The sequence below is a fragment of the Bombina bombina genome, chromosome 7, assembly GCF_027579735.1.
Source record: "Bombina bombina isolate aBomBom1 chromosome 7, aBomBom1.pri, whole genome shotgun sequence".
Taxonomy (NCBI): Eukaryota; Metazoa; Chordata; class Amphibia; order Anura; family Bombinatoridae; genus Bombina; species Bombina bombina.
Window position 1 is genome coordinate 193,337,692 of NC_069505.1, and position 24,472 is coordinate 193,362,163.

Below are 24,472 nucleotides of genomic sequence, written 5' to 3' on the forward strand. Positions count from 1 at the left end.
ACCGAGCTGGTGGATGTTAGAGACCTTGCTCCCCCCCCACCTTCCGTTTGAGGATGCCCCACAGATGCTCAATAGGGTTTAGGTCTGGAGACATGCTTGGCCAGTCCATCACCTTTACCCTCAGCTTCTTTAGCAAGGCAATGGTCGTCTTGGAGGTGTGTTTCGGGACGTTATCATGTTGGAATACTGCCCTGTTGCCCAGTCTCCGAAGGGATCATGCTCTGCTTCAGTATGTCACAGTACATGTTGGCATTCATGGTTACCTCATTGAACTGTAGCTCCCCAGTGCTGGCAGCACTCATGCAGGCCCAGACCATGACACTTCCACCAGCATGCTTGACTGTAGTCAAGACACACTTGTCTTTGCACTCCTCACCTGGTTGCCGCCACTCACGCTTTACACCATCTGAACCAAATAAGTTTATCTTGGTCTCATCGGACCACAGGACATGGTTCCAGTAATCCATGTCCTTACTCTGCTTGTCTTCAGCAAACTGTTTGCGGGCTTTCTTGTGCATCATCTTTAGAAGAGGCTTCCTTCTGGGACGACAGCCATGCAGACCAATTTGATGCAGTGTGCGGCATATGGTTTGAGCACTGACAGGCTGACCTCCCACACCTTCAACCTCTGCAGCAATACTGGCAGCACTCATACTTCTATTTCCCAAAGACAACCTCTGAATAGGACGCTGAGCACGTGCACTCAATTTCTTTGGTTGACTATGGCGAAGCATGTTCTGAGTGGAACCTGTCCTGTGAAACCGCTGTATGGTCTTGCCCACTGTGCTGCAGCTTAGTTTCAGGGTCTTGGCAATCTTCTTATAGCCTAGGCCATCTTTATGTAGAGCAACAATTCTTTTTTTCAGATGCTCAGAGAGTTCTTTGCCATGAGGTGCCATGTTGAACTTCCAGTGACCAGTATGAGAGAATGTGAGAGTAATAACACTACATTTAACACAACTGCTCCCCATTCACACCTGAGACCTTGTAACACTAACGAGTTACATGATACCGGGGAGGGAAAATGGCTAATTGGGCCCAATTTGGACATTTCCACTTAGGGGTGTACTCACTTTTGTTGCCAACGGTTTAAACATTAATGGCTGTGTGTTGAGTTATTTTGAGGGGACAGCAAAATTACACTGTTATACAGGCTGTACACTCACTACTTTACATTGTAGCAAAGTGTCATTTCTTTAGTGTTGTCACATGAAAAGATATAATAAAATATTTACAAAAATGTGAGGGGTGTACTCACTTTTGTGAGATACTATACATGCCTCTAGCCATTGGCTCACCAGATATGCTCAGCTAATTCTAAGTAGTGCATTGCTGCTCTGGATCTGGCATTGCAGGGGTGAAACACATTTATATGCACACAGTACAATAATATAATGATTTATATTTTGCACTTTTATATACAACCCACCTGTCCTAGATACTGTGGGATTGTTGCTGATTTGAGGGCTTCCCCAGCTCTGTCTACAATACATTCTGGCTTTGCCATCACACACCTCATTGTATCCATGGTGAAGCTGTGACCACACCCACCTTTCATGTCTCCGCCTACCTATAACCAGTTGCCCACAGTCTCCCTCACCTCCCTGTCACACAAAGCTTTTGGGAAATGTACTTTTAATAACTCTGAGTTGCATTTTACAGGTTTTATAAAGCAATGTCTGTGTGTGTCTGAGATAATCTGAGGTCAGGCCAGGGAGGGGCTCCAGCACAAACCCCACTGCACTGCTCTCAGGGGTGAGGGGATGAGAAGATGCACTGTACATTATGTATTTAGTTTGTTATCAGGAGCTGTAATATATGGTGTTATTCTTTATACAGGACACGCTGAGTGTTGGGAATGGGGTAGGTCATCATACCTCTGGCAGAGGATACAGGGGGAGGGGTATAAGGGGGCTGGGTTGAGAGGCCCCCATAATTTGTCTTACCCAGGGCCACCCTAGCAATTTATAAAATAGAAAAGGCAGCACCAGCATTAAATTAAAAAAAACTCACTTTATTCTCTTACAGGCCTGTAAGAGAATAAAGTGAGTTTTTTTTTAATTTAATGCTGGTGCTGCCTTTTCTATTTTATATGCTGCATTGTGGCAATCGATTCATTGCCAATCCTAGGCATTGCACCCAGTTACCGCATGACCTTCTTGTTTAACTTTGCCATTACCTCGGCGGCGTCTGTGACGTCATCACCCTGAGCCACAGTCCGGACCGGCATGGGAGTTTGGAGCGGCCGCTTGCCTTATACCTCCACCCTAGCAATTGCCCCTCAAGGAACTAATGTGTGGTGTGGGTAACACGTGCTATACAAATCAATAAATCCACAGCTTGATATTTCTATATTCTCTTAAACACATCCAGTTACCGTTCCAATAAATAGTAGCATGTGATATAGAGATGTGTGGGTAGATATATACGCAGAAAGATAGATACATATATACAGATAGATACATATATACAGATAGAGATAGATAGATAATAGATACAGATAGATAGACAGACAGGGTTTGATTTAAATCATTTTTTGAATCACTAGTTTTTAAATCATGGTTTTCATTTTTAGAATAATAACTTTTTCAGATTATTTTTCCTGTTATATCAGACCATTACTGATTTGGTTATATATCATTAGATATGCAGGGATAAATCACTGAAATAAATTAAATTACTGAAAGGTGAACTATCTCCCATTTAAATAGATTAATCATTCATATTTGATCAACTGTTTTGCTGTATTTTATTGAAATGAGAAAAAGTATTGTCTTAATAATAACAATTTAAATAGTTTTATTTAAATAAAAATTATAACCATTATCTTAATAATAAGACTTTAAATAGTTTTAATTAACTAAAACAATAACACTATATTTAATTTTTACTGCTTGCCCCTCCCTCCTCACACTTAGGTCCTTGTGCAGATCTATTTTACTCGAAACAATCTTCTATTCAGTGAGCTCCTTGAAACTTTGTATGGGGTGATTCTGTGTACATAGATTTGCAGGGAAGCAATGGCATTAAAGGGACAGTAATTCAAAATTAAAATGTAATGATTCAGAAAAAGCAGGCAATTTTTAACAATTTTCTAATGTACTTCTCTTATCTAATTTGCTTCATTCTCTTGGTATTCATTGTTGAAAAGCATACATAGGTAGGCTCAGAAGTAATGCACTACTGCGAGCTAGCTCAACAAAGGATACCAAGAGAATCAAGTAAATTTAATATGAGAAGTAAATCTAAAATTTGAAAATTGTAAGCTCTATCTGAAACCCAAAAGTTTTCTTTTATGATTATGTCCCTTTAAAGTCTTTTTCTCAACTCTGTATGTATATTTTATAAGATCATGGTATTTCTGCAGACACAAATTCACTGTTTTGTGAACTACAACCAATAATATGTGATAGTAGCTTCAAGATAGAACAATTGTCCAAAATAATCTGACAGAAACCTGTGGGAGAGTATGTGATTAGATTTATGGAATTAATTTACTAAAAATGAAACCTTACAGCTATGAATATACAGCATCTTGCTATATAATTAAAAACAAATCTATATTTCAGGATGAATAACCTTTAGATTATATTGTATATTAAATAGAAACTACCTTTAGATTATAATGTATATAAAATAGAAACTACCTTTAGATTATAATGTATATTAAATAGAAACTACCTTTAGATTATAATGTATACTAAATAGAAACTATCTTTAGATTATAATGTATATTAAATAGAAACTAGTTTTAGATTATAATGTATATTAAATAGAAACTATCTTTAGATTATAATGTATATTAAATAGAAACTATCTTTAGATTATAATGTATACTAAATAGAAACTATCTTTAGATTATAATGTATACTAAATAGAAACTATCTTTAGATTATAATGTATACTAAATAGAAACTATCTTTAGATTATAATGTATATTAAATAGAAACTAGTTTTAGATTATAATGTATATTAAATAGAAACTATCTTTAGATTATAATGTATACTAAATAGAAACTATCTTTAGATTATAATGTATACTAAATAGAAACTATCTTTAGATTATAATGTATACTAAATAGAAACTATCTTTAGATTATAATGTATACTAAATAGAAACTATCTTTAGATTATAATGTATACTAAATAGAAACTATCTTTAGATTATAATGTATATTAAATAGAAACTAGTTTTAGATTATAATGTATATTAAATAGAAACTATATTTAGATTATAATGTATATTAAATAGAAACTAGTTTTAGATTATAATGTATATTAAATAGAAACTACCTTTAGATTATAATGTATACTAAATAGAAACTACCTTTAGATTATAATGTATATTAAATAGAAACTATCTTTAGATTATAATGTATATTAAATAGAAACTATCTTTAGATTATAATGTATACTAAATAGAAACTATCTTTAGATTATAATGTATATTAAATAAAAACTATCTTTAGATTATAATGTATACTAAATAGAAACTATCTTTAGATTATAATGTATATTAAATAAAAACTATCTTTAGATTATAATGTATACTAAATTGAAACTATCTTTAGATTATAATGTATATTAAATAGAAACTATCTTTAGATAGATTTTTCCTCAAAAGCATTTTATTAAAAAAAAATCAGCTTGCACATTAATAGGCCCCATTGAGAGATAATAGATTGCTATAGACAGACAGTATTATACATTTATAGTCACCAGAAGCTGCAGGGATATATTGTCACAACACTTCCTGACTCACTATACACTTTATTAAATTGATGAGAGCTGGATCTGTGGCTTCCAGTGCTGCTGAGTAACATGTAAGTTTGTTAGAATTCTTCTAATGCAAAGGTATAACATTTTCAGCTAAATCTGTCTGTCTAGTGTTCTCTGTATAGTTGTTTCCAGTTAGACAAGACACAGAGCTGTACTTATCACTGTTAGATTTTTTTGCAATATGGGGTTAAATCTGCATTAATCCCACTAAATAAACACCACATCCCGTATGGCTGGGCCTGTTGGTTTTTGTGCTGGCACCAGATGGCCGAGGTCCTGCGCACAGCAGCAGCTGGGCCACAGGATAAGTGACCCTCCCCAATAGATTCTCTGACAGTGGCAGTATGCAGATAATCCGTTCAACATATTCCTCTTGCAGCATCACAGCTCAGCCGTTCAGTAATGAGCGCTAATGAGAAAGTTCTGAAGGCAAAATGTAAAGCGTATCTTCTGCAGTGGTCTTTACTCCAGCCACAGGTCTTTGTTACAGATTATATTTGTTTGATTTGAAAAGTGTGAGGTTGTATGTGCTTGTGTTGTGCAATAAGCTGTGTGAAGAAAGGCCTGTGGATGGAGGAAATATGTTTTGAATTATTTGGTCAACACTTTGATCATGTATTACATCCCATTCTGCTGTAAGACTGTCTGACCCTAACATACCAGTCTCTCCATATTTAAAGGGATAGTAAACACCAAAAATGTTCTTGTTTAAAAAGATAGATAATCCCTTTATTTACCATTCCCTAGTTTTGCATAACCAACAAGGTAATAAACTTTTTACCTCTGTAATTACCTTGTATCTAATCCTCTGCTGACTGCCTCCTTATCTCAGATATTTTGACAGACTTGCATTTCAGGCAATTAGTGCTGACTCTTAAATTTAAATAACTCAATGTGCGTGAGCACAATGTTATTTATATGAAACACATGAACTAACTCCCTCTAGCAGTGAAAAACTGTCAAATGCATTCAGATAAGAGGTGGCCTTCAATGGCTTAGAAATTAGCATATGAGCCTACCTAGGTTTAGTTTTCAACTATGAATACCAAGAGAACAATGCAAATGTTTATGATAAAAGTAAATTAGAAAGTTGTTTAAAATGACATGCCCTATCTGAATCATGAAATATTATTTTGGACTTTGCTATCCCTTTAATGACTCTAGACCCTGTGCTCAGTGAGTGAGAGTTACCGCCAGCTGCTCAGCTAATTTATTAGTGAATGTCTGTCTGGTTTCATTTGGTTAATCCTCAACTCACTAACAAGGGCAAGATAAGATGCCTGTGAGTGTTACTGGTACCTGGTGATATTTCTGTCTGTTATATGTAATAATTATATGTTATGTTATATGTAATATTCTATGTTATATGTAATTATGTTATGTAATATGTGATTATATATAATATATGAGAATATTATATGTAATATTATAAATATGTAATTATTATATGTTATATGTGATTAGTATTGATTAGTATGTGATTGTTGTATGTAATATTCTATGTGATTATATGTAATATATGAGATTGTTATATGTAATATTATGTTATTATAAATAATATTATATGGAAATATATGTAATATATATATAATAAAACAACATGCTTGTTATTTTTTTATATCTGTCCTTAACTGGCCACAGCAAATTGAATAAGATAAACACTCACAAATGTTTAAAGGGGTGTATCCATGAACTGCTAACAAAAGTATGTATAGAGGCAAATATTAGCTTAAAGGGATATGAAACCCAAATTTTCTTTCATGATTCAGATAGAGCAGGCAATTTTAAGCAACTTTCTAATTTACTCCTATTGTCAATTTTTTTCTTTGTTCTCTTGGTATGCTTTGTTGAATGAGCAGCAGTGCACTACTGGTTGCTGACGGAACACATGAGTGAGCCAATGACAATCTGTATATATATGCAGCCACCAATCAGCAGCAAGAACCTAGTTTCTTTGCTGCTCCTGAGCTTTCATAGATTAACCTTTCAACAAAGGATAACAAAATCAGGAAGCAAATGAAATAATATAAGTAAATTGGAAAGTTGTTCAAAATTGTATTCTCTATCAGAATCAAGAAAGAAAAATTAGGTTTCATGTCCCTTTTTAAGATCTGCTTGTGTAGCTATATATGAGAGGCACCTGCATTTAAAAATAAATCAAGTCAAATATTTGGGGCTTGTTTAGACTTTATATTATATCATTGTTTGCTCAGAGAGCAATCTGTGCAAGATGTGCACAAACAAACACTTCTTGTTACTTTCAATACCATATTAAATGTTTTAAATTTAACTTTCTAAGGCAGAAATATTTCATGTGTTAACTCTGCTCTGTTAGAACATTTTTGCATTAGGGAATACATATAGATCTTGGCAGCTGGTCCTATAGGTATTTCAGGGGTCCTAATGAGCTAAAGGTATTTGGAGGTTATTGCTGTAGGGAAGGTTTTGTATTTTGTCTGCAAGCACGAGGGCTCTGAGGTTGTTGGGGATGCTGGGTAGCAATTTTTGACTTTTGGCATCCTGACTTACCCTTAAAGGGACATGCCACCCACATTTTTTCTTTTATGATTTAGAAAGAGAATGCAATGTTAAACATCTTTCTAATTTACTTATATGATCTAATTTGTTTTATTCTCTTGATATTCTTTGATGAAAAGCATATCTAGATATGCTCACTAGCTGATGATTGGTTGCTGCACATAGAAGCATCATGTGATTGGCTCACCATGTACATTGCTTTTTATTCAAATAAGGATATTTAAAAAATGATGCAAAATAAATTATGGAAGTAAATTGTAATGTTGTTTAAATTTCTATTCTCTATCTGAATCATGAAAGAAAGATTTTGGGTTTAGTGGCCCTTTAAGTTATTGTGATGGGGCTCACCCAGTGCGTAGGAACACTGAGGTTTAGACTGCAGTAGATACTAAAGAAAGGTGTTTATATCATGTCAGGGCAGCAGTAAGGTGAGTTTGTACGCAAGAAGCTTAACTTATTCTACTGATTACTGTATAAGGATCTGCAGCCATTGCTATTGCTTATGAGCGGCCATGTTATGAGAGTTGCTTGTATCTTAGCTTATCCCTCACTATTGAGAGGAGCAAAGTTATTACTATGCAGAGAGCTAATGTTGCTTGTTTGCATCTGGCTTATTGCATAACAATTAAAGGGAAATAAACTCAAAATGTCTGTTCACACCACACCAAAGTGTGAACCAGAAAACTATAAAGAGGCGCCAGAGAGTGATAAATATAATATAATCGATAGTGTATAAATAAAGTGTAGTCAAGTTAAGTGACAATGGTGGTGACCTATTGGTTCGTGAATAAACCTATTATATCATATGAAAAAAATACAGTATATATAATAAAATAATGAAGTGGTGAAAGAAGTGGAAAATTAAAAATAAAATACAATTCATCCAATATACAACAGTATATATAAGCGCAATCAGTGGGTGCTTCTTAGTGTCAGTGGTAAAACAATTAATTCATTATAAATCAATAAGTGTCCATATAGGAAAAAGAGCGACCAAAGATAAGATCTGGGGTCTCCAAATACTCATGCAGAGTACGAGCAGCTTTTCTTGTAATGTCCAGCCAGACACTCGAGGAAGCTATAACAGAGAGAGAAGAAAAGACAGCGCCTCGTAGGGTAGACCAGCCAGTATCAGGGAAGCACAAACGACAGGTAGAAATCTACTCACATGGAGGAAAGCACTTTAATGTGCAAAAAAGGCAGACTGGGTCCTCAAAGTCGCCCGACAGACTCAAACACCACGGCAATCACAGGGAAACAGCGGAGGTGAACGGGAGGCAGGCCACACACAGCAGCAACAAAATATCCGTATCAGTCTAGGCAGCGGTAACACCGGGAGCACTCCAATCAAACTAACAGGCAATCACAGTCAGCGGTGCATATAACAGTGGACTTCTCGGAGAGACTAGGCTCTCAGAGATGGAGTCGCAGCAGCAAAAGTTAAAACCATTCATTTTAAAAGGTTTAAAAACGTGCAAATAGCAACGCGTTTCTCTGTGGCACAGCACCGTTTCATCAGGCTACACTCATGAGCTGCTGCTAATTTAAACGACTCCTTACCAATCAAAACTAATTCTAAAGACAACACCCACATGGGTTGCCATAGTATCAGTTTAAACAAATTAAAAAGGAAATAAAAGGTTTATATGTAAAACAATGTTCAAAAAATTGATAGTATAGTTACAAAAAGAAATAATCACATAATAAGGTATAGTTACATAGAGACATAGTAGCAAAAAAACACACACACTAAAGCAAAAAAATTATTATAATAACACCACAATATAGAATAGCGAGATTACAAGGATCATGATGATATATAGCGGGTTACAAAAAAGAACTAGAATGTGTAAGGTAAATGTTAAGGATTTAAAGCTTTCTTATGTATGAATATATATGTTAAAGCCCCTTTTCTGACTTGTTTCTCTCTAAACCTGAGACCTCATATCTTTGAGCACTTATAACTTTTTAAGGCATTTCTTTTAAATAATATTTTTATCACTGATATGAGTGCAACTGTACTGTTATATGTGTTTTTGATGTTTTTTTGTGCAACTTTTATGTCTTTTGTAACTGTTAACCAGAGCACACAAAATGACAGTGTACAGTAAATTTCTCTCTCTCCTTTAATGAGTTCCCACTAACTTATTTTACCTGCTGGAGTGTATTAAATAGCTTACAAATAGTTCCTTTAGCTGTATTTTGTCACATGAAATAGCTGCTTTTGTCTGACACTGCCACCTAACTTTAAACTACAGTATTGGCTATACAAAAGCTATTCATGCCAATGGCAGAAGCAGAAATCAGTTTGCCAGTGGGGTTGGGGGATAGAGAAAGCCCAGACCATTTGAGAGGATGTTCCTGCAGCAGATTTGAATACAATAAGCTCTTATCAGCTGCTTGCATGAGCACATACTCCCAGCGTGGTGCAGCCCTCTCTGCAGTATTGGAGTTTAGCCTGTTGCATAGATTATTGTTTCTCAACCGCGGTCCTCAAGTACCAACAGGCCAAGTTCATTATAGCTGAACCAGAGCACAGGTTAAATAATCAATTGATGGGTGAGACCAGTTTAGTAACCATGGATACTGATTAGCTGATTATTTCACCTATGCACTAGTTCAGCTATAATGAAAACCTGGCCTTTTGGGGCTACTTGATGACCGCGGTTGAGAAACACTGGCATAGATGACACCTGTGTAAAGACAAGAGGGGTGTATTTTTTATAGGACATTAAGCTTTGCAGGTAACATCTTATCTAGTGACCAGAACCTTGTGCTGAATGTCCCATCCTTGATCTTTTTGTATTATTATTATTATTATTATTATTATTATTATTATTATTAAACAGTCATGTGGAGCAGACAATGAGTAACGTTGTGTGAATATAACTTCCATTGACAGCGTGAGCGGTGTCTGTGCAGGAACAGTTGTCAGTAGCACAGACTGTGCAGCACGAACAGTAAATTAAGTAGATTGTGAATCCTTCCCAAGTGGCAGCATGGCGAGATGTGCAGATGTTTGGTTAAGTCATGAGATCTCGTCTACAAGTGATAGCGTTAGTTGGATTTGGGTAATCCAGGCTAGTGAGTGTTACAGGCGTCTTTTAGTACCGAGGGATGAGTAGTCAGAATTTACAGTAGCTTAGCTGTGAGGTTAGCTTAATACAAATATGATAGGGTCATATGTAGGGGCTATGGCATTGGCACATGGTATTTATGATGCCAGGACCACTGTACAGAAGACCACAAAATGTGTAACGTAGCAAAGTCACTACTTAATACATGAGCAGAAATGAGAGAGAGAATGAATTATATCAGCGGTATCTGCATCAGTATAATAACACCCAGCACTATATAATGACACAGTAGTGACACTGGCACATGGTTATAGCCAGAGGAGGGCTGGTTATAGGATCAGTGGTATCTGCATCAGTATAATAACACCCAGCACTATATAATAACACAGTAGTGACACTGGCACATGGGTATAGCTAGAGGAGGGCTGGTTATAGAATCAGTGGTATCTGTATCAGTATAATAACACCCAGCACTATATAATGACACAGTAGTAACACAGGCACATGGGTATAGCCAGACAAGGGTTGATTATAGGGTCAGTGGTATCTGCATCAGTATAATAACACCCAGCACTATATAATGACACAGTAGTGACACAGGCACATGGGTATAGCCAGAGTAGGGCTGGTTATAGGATCAGTGGTATCTGCATCAGTATAATAACACCCAGCACTATATAAAGACACAGTAGTGACACTGGCACATGGGTATAGCCAGAGGAGGGCTGGTTATAGGATCAGTGGTATCTGCATCAGTATATTAACACCCAGCACTATATAATGACACAGTAGTGACACTGGCATATGGGTATAGCCAGAGGAAGGCTGGTTATAGGATCAGTGGTATCTGCATCAGTATAATAACACCCAGCACTATATAATGACACAGTAGTGACACTGGCACATGGGTATAGCTAGAGGAGGGCTGGTTATAGGATCAGTGGTATCTGCATCAGTATAATAACAACCAGCACTATATAATGACACAGTAGTGACACTGGCACATGGGTATAGCCAGAGGAGGGCTGGTTATAGGGTCAGTGGTATCGGCATCAGTATAATAACACCCAGCTCTATATAATAACACAGTAGTGACACAGGCACATGGGTATAGCCATGGGAGGGCTGGTTATAGTATCAGTGGTATCTGCATCAGTATAATAACACCCAGCACTATATAATGACACAGTAGTGACACTGACTCATGGGTATAGCCAGAGGAGGGCTGGTTATAGGGTCAGTGGTATCTGCATCAGTATAATAACACCCAGCACTATATAAAGACACAGTAGTGACACTGGCACATGGGTATAGCCAGAGGAGGGCTGGTTATAGGGTCAGTGGTATCTGCATCAGTATAATAACACCCAGCACTATATAATGACACAGTAGTGACACTGGCTCATGGGTATAGCTAGAGGAGGGCTGGTTATAGGGTCAGTGGTATCTGCATCAGTATAATAACACCCAGCACTATATAAAGACACAGTAGTGACACTGGCACATGGGTATAGCCAGAGGAGGGTTGGTTATAGGGTCAGTGGTATCTGCATCAGTATAATAACACCCAGCACTATATAATGACACAGTAGTGACACTGGCTCATGGGTATAGCTAGAGGAGGGCTGGTTATAGGGTCAGTGGTATCTGCATCAGTATAATAACACCAAGCACTATATAATAACACAGTAGTGACACAGGCTCATGGGTATAGCCATGGGAGGGCTGGTTATAGGATCAGTGGTATCTGCATCAGTATAATAACACCCAGCGCTATATAATGACACAGTAGTGACACTGGCACATGGGTATAGCCATGGGAGGGCTGGTTATAGGATCAGTGGTATCTGCATCAGTATAATAACACCCAGCGCTACATAATGACACAGTAGTGACACTGGCACATGGGTATAGCTAGAGGAGGGCTGGTTATAGGGTCAGTGGTATCTGCATCAGTATAATAACACCAAGCACTATATAATAACACAGTAGTGACACAGGCTCATGGGTATAGCCATGGGAGGGCTGGTTATAGGATCAGTGGTATCTGCATCAGTATAATAACACCCAGCGCTATATAATGACACAGTAGTGACACTGGCTCATGGGTATAGCCATGGGAGGGCTGGTTATAGGATCAGTGGTATCTGCATCAGTATAATAACACCCAGCGCTACATAATGACACAGTAGTGACACTGGCACATGGGTATAGCCAGAGGAGGGCTGGTTATAGGGTCAGTGGTATCTGCATCAGTATAATAACACCAAGCACTATATAATAACACAGTAGTGACACAGGCTCATGGGTATAGCCATGGGAGGGCTGGTTATAGGATCAGTGGTATCTGCATCAGTATAATAACACCCAGCGCTATATAATGACACAGTAGTGACACTGGCACATGGGTATAGCCAGAGGAGGGCTGGTTATAGGATCAGTGGTATCTGCATCAGTATAATAACACCAAGCACTATATAATAACACAGTAGTGACACAGGCTCATGGGTATAGCCAGAGGAGGGCTGGTTATAGGATCAGTGGTATCTGCATCAGTATAATAACACCAAGCACTATATAATAACACAGTAGTGACACAGGCACATGGGTATAGCCAGAGGAGGGCTGGTTATAGAATCAGTGGTATCTGCATCAGTATAATAACACCCAGCACTATATAATGACACAGTAGTGACACTGGCACATGGGTATAGCCAGAGGAGGGCTGGTTATAGGATCAGTGGTATCTGCATCAGTATAATAACACCCAGCACTATGTAATGAGACAGTAGTGACACTGGTACATGGGTATAGCCAGAGGAGGGCTGGTTATAGGATCAGTGGTATCTGCATCAGTATAATAACACCCAGCGCTATATAATGACACAGTAGTGACACTGGCACATGGGTATAGCCAGAGGAGGGCTGGTTATAGGATCAGTGGTATCTGCATCAGTATAATAACACCCAGCACTATGTAATGAGACAGTAGTGACACTGGTACATGGGTATAGCCAGAGGAGGGCTGGTTATAGGATCAGTGGTATCTGCATCAGTATAATAACACCCAGCGCTATATAATGACACAGTAGTGACACTGGCACATGGGTATAGCCAGAGGAGGGCTGGTTATAGGATCAGTGGTATCTGCATCCGTATTATAAAACCCAGCACTATATAATGACACAGTAGTGATTGGCTCATGGGTATAGCAAGAGGATGGCTGGTTATAGGATCAGTGGTATCTGCATCAGTATAATAACACCCAGTACTATATAATGACACAGTAGTGACACTGGTACATGGGTATAGCCAGAGGAGGGCTGGTTATAGGGTCAGTGGTATCTGCATCAGTATAATAACACCCAGCACTATATAAAGACACAGTAGTGACACTGGCACATGGGTATAGCCAGAGGAGGGCTGGTTATAGGATCAGTGGTATCTGCATCAGTATAATAACACCCAGCGCTATATAATGACACAGTAGTGACACTGGCACATGGGTATAGCCAGAGGAGGGCTGGTTATAGGATCAGTGGTATCGGCATCAGTATAATAACACCCAGCACTATATAATAATGTTTTTAATTTCAAATGTACCTTGGTGTCCTTCACTATGGTCTGTACTTTGGAAAATGTCCGCCAGAGCCTTTGTCTGTGTCTATCCCTGCTTGTGATTGGCTAACCAGATGTGTTTAACTACCTCCCAGTAGTGCATTGCTGTTCCTTTAACAAAGTATTAGACAAGAATGAAGCAAATCTGATAACAGGAAGTAAACTAGAAAGTTGTTGAAAATGATCTGCTCTATTTGACTCATGAAAGATACAATGTGGGTTTCACATCCCTTTAATATATAATAAGGTTCATAGCAGTGGTTTTACAGCTGGAATTTTATAGTTATTTCTCATTTACTTGATCTTGTTTATTAACCCTCTGCATGTCTGTGAAACATCTAGCGATTATTAGCGGCTCAGAGAGAGTTTGTTCCTGAACTAGCAGCTCTGCTTCTTGTACGATGTGAGAGAAGCTGGCAGGCGCTACACCTTCAGCGCCACCTCGTCCTATAAATATCACGGCTGACAGAAGCTATAAATGTCTGCGCTGATTGTTCTGTTTCCATGGAAATCGCTGAAATGTACGACAGATGTTCAGTGCATACGAATTAAATTAAGCAAAATAACTCAAACTGTTGTTTACTGGCAAGAGCTCGGCATCTTTTATCTGCTCGTTTCCTTTTATAAATCACAAGATCACAAACATTCTGGGGGTTTTGCATAAAAAGAAGCAATTGTTTTATTTTTTTGTGCAGCGTTTTGCTGGGATTCACGTTTATATTTTACACAGGAAATACATTTCTAACTGCAGCAGTTTTATAGATGTTAAAGGGACATGGACCCAAAAACTATTCTTTAGTGATTCACAGAGTATACAATTATAAACATGTTTTCATTTCAATTCTGTTAAAATATTTACTTTGTTCTCGTTATATTTATTTGTTGAAGAGATATCTCGATAGCTACTGTGTACACGTCTGGAACAGTACACAACAGGAAATACAGCTGCCCCTACTGTTCTTGCAAATGTATAAAATAATTATATATATATATATATATATATATATATATATATGTATAAAATAATTATATATATATATATATATATATATATATATATATATATATATATATATATATATATATATATATATATATACTATACAGTATATTATACAGCTGCTGACATATTGCTCCAGTCACGTAGTCCTACACCTTCCACATAATTTTCAACAAAGGATACCAAGATAACAATTACATTTGCTAAAATAAGTAAATTGGAAAGTTTTTTAATTTTATATCCTATCTTTATCATGAAAGGGGGTTTATATCTCTTTAAAGTCATCTTAAAGTGAAGGTCAATTTGGATTAATTAGTGCTCAGTTTTTAATAAACCTTTTAAAAACAAGGACACTTTAATTCATCAAAATTGACATTTCACTCCTTTTCTTCATAAACTTACCTTTTAATCCTGAATGCTGCTCCAGAGATCCCCCCGGCTGTTGGAAGCCTCTTCTGACGTCAGAAATGATGAATCCGGCTTCCTCTAATCACGGCTTTCCCCCTGGGGGGATCATGGCCTGATGCAACGCTGTGATTGGAGGAAGCCGGATTTGTCATTTTGGAACAGAGAAGAAGACTTGCGACAGGCGGAGGAAGCACTGCAGTGACTGACAGGATTAAAAGGTAAGTTTTTGAAGAAAAGGAGTGAAATGTCAATTTTGATTAATTAAAGTGCCCTTGTTTTTAATAGGTTTATTAAAAACAGGGCACTAATTCATCCAAATTGACCTTCACTTTAACACTATGGGCTCGATTCATCAAGCAACGACAGACAGGGGTATACATATGTGCCCCTGTCTGCCCCAGCTCGCCTCTCGCAGACAGCAATCCACTGACCGAATTCAGCATTGTATGCAAGTGCTATTTTGCGCTCGCATGCAACACCGCCCCCTGCCCGCGCGCAGCCAATCACGAGCAGGCAGGAGCTGTCAATCTCCCCAGAGAAGACTAGGGAGATTGAAATATCTACACCTAAGAGGTGGAGAAGAAGGTAGGAAGCAGCGGTCTGATCCTCAGGCGACAAATCGTCAGCTGCATCCTCAGGCGACAAATTGGCAGCAATTTTCTCATTTAACTGGCAAGAATAGTGGGTATAATTAATAAAATAAATAACAGTTTTGGCATTGATTTTAATGATACAACATGTTTAAAAATGATGAATTAAAATCTCAGTGTTCGCTGTCTACTTAAAGGCATAGTCTACACCAGAATTTGTATTGTTTTAAAAGATAGATAATCCCTTTATTACCCATTCCCCAGTTTTGCATAACCAACACAGTTATATAAATACACTTTTTATCTCTGTGATTATCTTGTATCTAAGCCTCTGCAAACTGCCCCTTTATTTCAGTTCTTTTGACAGACATCTATTTTAGCCAATCAGAGCTGGCTCACTGGAACTCCATGTGCGTGAGCACAGTGTTATCTATATGACACATATGAACTAACACCCTCTAGTTGTGAAAAACCGTCAAAATGCCCTGAGAGAAGAGGCGGCCTTCAAGGGCTTAAAAATTAGCATATGAACCTACTAGGTTTAGCTTTCAATTAAGAATACCAAGAGAACAAAGCAAAATTAATGATAAAAGTAAATTGGAAAATTGTTTAAAATTACATTCTCAATCTGAATCATGAACGTTTATTTTGGACTAGGCTGTCCCTTTAAGTGCTAAGGGGTTGTTACTATCTTGCACTTGTTTTCATCAGATAACGATTTCTGCACTTTTTTGATTATTGTCAGTGCGTTTTCCCCCCCAGTAATCACAGCCCCAAAATGCTTCTGTAGTTAATACCCCTGATACCTCCCAAAAACAACATGAACTTGTTATATGCTTTGTTAATCTCATTTTTTTCATTGATATATTAAATATGCATAAATGATGCAAAAAATACTATTTTGTGTGTTTAGTGATGACATCACAGGTGTTTAGTGATGACATCACAGGTGTCTAGTGATTACATCACAGGTGTTTAGTGATTACATCACAGGTGTCTAGAGATTACATCACAGAGTGAAAGGTCTTATTTTAATTGATTCTTTTGAATAGTGAGTAGTGATGCTAATCAGTGATGTGTGCATTTAACCTGTTGTGCTACAATGCCATAGCAATGTGTGTATGTCTCTTTAAGTGATTTGGACAGCAGCATTATGGGTAAATTGAGCATGTGTGTTTGTTTGGTTGGTTATAGATTTGCTAATTGTTATTCGTGTAAAAGCACTTGTTGTTCATTTCTTAACTTTAATTGATTGAGTAGGTGGCATTTGGAACTGGTGATGTCATCTGATATGGTAGCGATAATCTCAGTTTATTTTGCACAATCAGCGTCACGTTCGGTAAAACATTTTGGGGTGTTAATTAGTGTTGTTAAGTTTATCAAGCTGTGGAAATAAACTAGTGAAAAAAGTCTCCATATATCTGTCATTAAGTATCAAGACGGATTGTGGTTAGAAAATCAGGACAGACTTACATTAAATATAGGGACATTTTTTTACAGAACTGCTAAGAAAAAATGCTAATGATAAAAATTGAGAATAGCTGAATGAAAAAGTCTCATCTACAGCTGATTTAATGATAAATTATGATAAACCGAATAGTGATCTAGCATTAGTAATGTAAAACGTACGTATTGTAAGTCCCAGCCTCTCATTTCTGTACTACAATGTCCCTTTAAAGGACCAGTCAACACAGTTCATTTGCATTATCAACAAATGCAAGATAACAAGACAATGCAATAGCACTTTGTCTGAACTTCAAATGAGTAGTAGATTATTTTTCTGACAATTTTAAAAGTTGTCTTTTTCCACTCCCCCTGTACCATGTGACAGCCATCAGCCAATCAGAAATGCATACACATACCATGTGACAGCCATCAGCCATTCACAAATGCATACACACTTATTCTTGCACATGCTCAGTAGGAGCTGGTGACTCAAAAAGTTTAAATATAAAAAGACTGTGCACATTTAGTTAATGGAAGTAAATTGGAAAGTTGTTTAAAATGGCATGCTCTATCTGAATAATGAAAGTTTAATTTTGATTGAGTGTCCCTTTAATGGCTCAGCACCAATCAGAACCAAGCTGGGGACACCTTATTGGTCATATTGTACTGGCCGTTGTGCTCGGAGAAAGCAATCTGCAAGCTATATAGGCTCATAGATAAATGAGTTACAAAGTCTGTAACAAAAAAAATAGTGCTTTACCCCTGCAATTATTTAGGAAAAATTCTCCCTGAATAATACAGGAACGATTTTTAACCATTCATACTTTATCTTTATTGGTTTAACTATTCAATCATACATGTTTAAAAACACTTAAACTCTCTAGATATCAATATATAGCATAGATGTTTGAATAATACCTCTGAGAATTGTATCTAGATGTGAAACATTATACTTGGTTTGTATGGTATCAAGCAGTCAGATACAAACATAATCTTTTGTAGCTGGCTATTAATAAATTCAGAAATAATGCTGTCACAAGAGGACCTGTTAATGTGGGGTGTCAGATTGCGAGATTAAAGCTAATGAGCTAATACTCTATCTATAATTATAAAGTCCTTGCTTGCACAGTTAACTTTAGCACAGCTATTCAGTGTAATAGATTCTGTCTGCTTAAGTACCTTCTATAGCGATAGATTAACGTTCAACTGACTTGTTTCACTAACATAGCACAATGTCTGATCTCAGAATATAACAAACATTTACAAGCTATTGGCAATCAACAGTTATCATAGAAAGTAAGCGGTTAAAAAATGAGAGTATGAACTTTCTGAAACCAGAGCCCTGACGCGTGTTTCGCTCACGCTTCCTCAGAGGGGTTATACGCCGGCTATTTGGTAAATCTATTTAATGGTTCATAAGTCCCACCTTGTGTGTGGAATTGGATGATCATGAGGAATTATCTTGATTCTGATTCGTAGGCTTGCATGTCAATCATGTTTAGGCATCCAATGGGGATACATTTTTCATTTGAAGCCTTATGCTATACTCTGTTACATGTTGCAAACTGATGCATGTTGGTTGCGATAATATATGTTACTTTGCTAACTTATGCATGTGGGTTACGATGATATGTTATTTTATAAGGAAGTTCTTTATGCTACTGCTGAAGAATAAATTCTAAATTTTCTTATTTCCTAATGATCATCCAATCCCACACACAAGGTGAGACTTATGAACCAGTAAATAGATTTACCAAACAGCCGGCGTGTAACACCTCTGAGGAAGCGTGAGTGAAACACGTGTCAGGGGTCTGGTTTCAGAGAGTTCATACTCTCATTTTTTTTTTTAACTGCTTACTCTTTATGATAACTGTTGATTACCAATAGCTTGTAAATGTGTGTTAAATTCTGAGATCAGATGTTGTGCTATGTTAGTGAAACAAGTCAGTTAAACGTTAATCTAGCCCCCGCTATAGAAAGGGCTTAAGCAGACAGAATCTATTACAGTGAATAGCTGTGCTAAAGTAAACTGTGCAAGGAATGACTTTTTAATTACAGATAGCGTATTAGTTTATTAGCTTTAATCTCGCAATCTGACATCCAACATATTAACAGGTCCTCTTGTTACAGCATTTTTTCTGAATTTATTAATAGCCGGCTGCAAAAAATATTGTTTGTATCTAACTGCTTGATATTATACAAACCAAGTACAATGTTTCATATTTAGATACATGACTCTCAGAGGTATTATTCACATATCTATTCTATATATTTATATTGAGAGAGTTCAAGCAGATAGAATTTATTACATTGAGCAGCTATGCTAAAGTTAACTGTGCAAGCAAGGACTTTATAATTGCAGATAGAGTATTAGCTAGATAGCTTTAATCTCATAACCTGACATTCCACATATTAACAGGTCCTCTTGTTACAGAATTATTTTTGAATATATTAATAGCCAGCTACAAAAGATATTGTTTGTATCTGACTGCTTGATATTATACAAACCAAGTACAATATTTCATAGCTAGATACATGATTCTCAGAGGTGTTATTTACACACCTATACTAAATATTAATATCTAGAGATTTTAAGCAGGCAGAATCTATTTCACTAAACAGCTGTGCTAAAGTTGACTGTGCAAGCAAGGACTTTATAATTACAGATAGAGTATTAGCTAGATATCTTTAATCTCGCAATCTGACATCCCACATAATAACAGGTCCTCTTGTTACAACATTATTTCTGAATTTATTAATAGCCGGCTACAAAAGATAATGTTTGTATCTGACTGCTTGATATTATACAAACCAAATATGTTTCACATATAGATACTTGAGTCTCAGAGTTATTATTCACACACCTATGCTATATATTGATATCTAGAGAGTTTAAGTGTTTTTAAACGTGTATGATTGAATAGTTAAACCAATAAAGATAAAGTATGAATGGTTAAAAATCGTTCCTGTATTATTCAGTGAGATTTTTTCCTATGTAATTGTAGGGGTAAAGCACTCTTTTTTTTGTTACAGACTTTGTAACTCATTTTTCTATGAGTCTCTAGTGCTATATTTCCCCCCTAACAGGTGCTTGCTGATTACAAAAATATTTGACACCTATAGATACTTACCATTAGTACTACTTTACCTACTATCTTGTTACTAGAGCTATATAGGCGGCCTGAGTGCAACTTAATATGCTAATGTCTAGCCTAATATGCTAATTTGTGGCTCAGTATGCTAATTTATGTCTTAACATGTCCAATTGTGGCTTAATATGCTAATCTTTATGTTAATATGTTAATTTGTGTCTAGTTTACAGATTATTCTTCTAATACTCAGCTCTGAAAGCTTTTTTATAATCCACTGCACCAATCTGATTAAACAGTGACCTCCCCACCTGTGCTTTTCTAAACTCAGGTCCCCTCAATGGCATTTATAAATCATTCTGAGTCGCTAATTAACAGAACAGCTCACTCAGGAACAAGACTGGTTGTAATGTAGTCAAGACCAAAAGTGATTAGACCATATACGCTAATTAGTGCTCTGTAGACTAGATTCACTAACAATCACCCAGTCTCATCTGCTATAGTTATTATTGTAAATTGTAGAGCGCCAACAGATTCTGCAGTGGTATCTTGTAATTATCCAATCACTCACTCACCAGTTAAAGTATTTTGCAATTATTCACTAAACAATGAAGATGTTTGTGAATTTAAAGGATTACTTTCTGTTATAATTTTTAAGCTAAACAACTAACATATTAAAGTTAATAAACATTAATTAAAACCTACTGACCTATATTTTCTCCAAAACGAAGTTTCATAACGTTCTAAAAGTTAAATCTTTTATTCGCCGATGATGTCACGTTATCCTGCCCACTATTTTCATCACTGCATGCTCAAAATACTTAAACCAATAACTTTGTGTTTAAAGCGCCATTTTGAAACCTAGGTATCGTAAACGGATTGGTACAGAGCAAAGGATACCTGCGGAGTGGGTTTGGAAAACAATTAAATTTGCAGACAAGATTTCTGATATATACGGTAGAGATATGTTAATGAAATGCTATTGATAAAAAGTGTATTTGGGGTAGTTAGTTAGTAACAGGCATAGAAAATATTTACTTACAGTGGCCCTTTAAAAGGAATTTTAAGCTCAAAGCTGAATCCACCATAACATGTTCAATTAACAGAATATAACAGGTCATGTTAGATGTACTCTAGTGCACATATAGTGGTAAAGCTGGCACTGATTGGTGTGCATTCTTGCAGCATACCTGTGTATATATTGTGCTGATTACATGTTATTTTACTGTGTTCTGCAGCAGTGTTTGTCACAATTAAACTGTCATGATTCAGATAGAGCAGTTCATTTTAAACAACCTTCCAATTTACTTCTAGTATCTAATTTGCTTTGTTCTTGGTATCCTTTGTTGAAGAGTATATCTAGGCAGGCTGATAGGAGCTCAGGAGCAAGCAGGTGTCTTTAGTACTGTACTGCAGCAGTGCTTGCTACAATGTATAACATTACTACAACAAATGTAACAAATAGATACTGTTGTGTTATTTAGTACAGGCATATGTGACACTGCTTCTGTCAGTACTATAATTATTGGCTAACATTGCTGTGCTTTTCCATAGTGCCAACAACACACCAAAGCAGGTGGAGGTGCGCATGCACGACAGCCAGCTGGCAGCAGAGGAGGTTCACCCGCGGTCACCATGCCTGCGAATGTGCGACAAAATCCGAGGGAACCTTCTTCTCTCTCTCACAGTATTTGGTAAGAAAAAACATTGCTGGATAAGGTGTCATATTCAGATTCCATTAAGTCAGTGTTAGATATAGGGCTGTAAAATAAAGAACAATATTTAACACTGATATCTTCAGCTAACTTTTTTAAATACATTTCCCTGCACTGTGTAAGTTGGCACCTGAGAGGCGTCTGCCTACTCCCACATCATTTTGTATCTTTTGGCATCAGTTCTGTTACTTGGTATCTGTTATTAAGTGATACTTTTAAATATCATATAAGCACATTGTTACAGAAATGATATCAGCTGTTCCAGGGGCGGAACTATCATTGGTGCAGCAGGTGAAGTCGCAGCAGGGCCCAAGAGCTGGAGGGGCCCATAACAGCCAACGTATACATAGGTGTGTACAAAATGTGTACACTCCCAAAGCAGGGAAGCCTTGTATTAGTGCAGGTTGTAGGCCTCTGTTGAGTAGGTTGGCTACTGAGCTGTACTGTGCCATGGCTACACTGTGGGATGCCTTGGGTACATTTCTAATGATTGGGGGTGTTAGTGCTCTAAAGGGAGCTAATTAGAGGGAAGAGTGCAGGGACTGGAGACTCAAATCTCTACAAAGTATTTTCTAAACTCAGAGCTACATAGACCGATGCACAATAACAGGGATATTGTCTTAAAAGCTAAACAATTCACCGCTTTTCTAAAAAGTTTATATCTGTAGAAGACATTTGTTGTTATTGCACATAGAGCGTAACTGTCTGATATCTTATAACAAAAGTTATATTATTCTGTGTCCTTATATAAGGGGACAACATCTGTTACCTGCTCTCTTCAATCTAAATGCCAATTATTCAATGATTAAACCATCATTAGACTCTGTAAAATCATCCGGTCACACTTATATAAAGCTCAGTTCCATCCTCTGTTTAATGTCACCATATTAATGATCGCACTGTCCTTATAGACTCTGTAAGATCAGCTGGTCACACTTCTATAAAGCTCAGTGCCATCCTCTGTTTAATGTCACCATATTAGTGATCACACTGTCCCTATAGTCTCTTTAAGATCAGCCGGTCACACTTATACACAGCTCAGTGCCATCCTCTGTTTAATGTCACCATATTAGTGATCACACTGTCCCTATAGTCTCTGTAAGATCAGCCGGTCACACTTATACACAGCTCAGTGCCATCCTCTGTTTAATGTCACCATATTAGTGATCACACTGTCCCTATAGTCTCTGTAAGATCAGCCGGTCACACTTATACACAGCTCAGTGCCATCCTCTGTTTAATGTCACCATATTAGTGATCACACTGTCCCTATAGTCTCTGTAAGATCAGCCAGTCACACTTATAAACTGCTCAGTGCCATCCTCTGTTTAATGTCACCATATTAGTGATAACACTGTCCCTATAGTCTCTGTAAGATCAGCCGGTCACACTTATACACAGCTCAGTGCCATCCTCCGTAATGTCACCATATTAATGATCACACTGTCATTATAGACTCTGTAAGATCAGCTGGTCACACTTCTATAAAGCTCAGTACCATCCTCCGTTTAATGTCACCATATTAGTGATCACACTGTCCCTATAGACTCTGTAAGATCAGCCAGTCACACTTATACACAGCTCAGTGCCATCCTCTGTTTAATGTCACTATATTAGTGATTACATGTCCCTATAGAAAAATCATGAGAAACACTGTGATCCATAAAAGGTTTGTTTTTAATTATCCATGTAAAATAATTCCAAAATACACACACTCCAAAAACACCAAAAACTGGCAATGGGCTTTAAAAACAGAAAAAGCAGGTAGATACATGTTCGGGAACCAGTCTATCCTACATGTTTCGGTAGTTCCTTAATCATGGATATGACTGGCTATCCCTACTTCGTGTCCTTAAATACCTGCACCTGTCTTTCTATTCGTGCTTAGTCTCCCAGACATTAACCCATTATGTGCCCTTAACCACTTATTATTACTTAAGTAACACTATCCAACCTAGATAATTACTGGCAGCAACCTTAATACTAATATCATCTTGATACGTTATGCATATGCATAGAGATACATGATTTTGTCAAAACAGAATTATCACACAATACTTATTGGGATTCACTTTGTAGATTAGGAGAATCTTTATATTTTAATTGCAACCCCTTGTCCTATCCTTATGTGTTATTCCAATGATTATACCACCATGTGACATATGACTTATAAATAGTCGGCTGCCTTGCATATAAAAAGTTATTAGCTAAT

The 24,472-nt window shown here is 37.0% G+C and overlaps 1 protein-coding gene across 1 annotated transcript in view; it reads left to right on the forward strand.

Annotated features, from left to right (window-relative positions):
* Positions 1-24,472, forward strand: part of SLC1A2 (solute carrier family 1 member 2) — a 162,836-nt gene that overhangs the window by 34,575 nt on the left and 103,789 nt on the right. Inside the window, exon 3 of the mRNA XM_053689327.1 lies at positions 22,069-22,239. Coding sequence (XP_053545302.1) covers positions 22,069-22,239 — 171 coding nt within the window. The remainder of the gene's footprint in view (positions 1-22,068; positions 22,240-24,472) is intronic.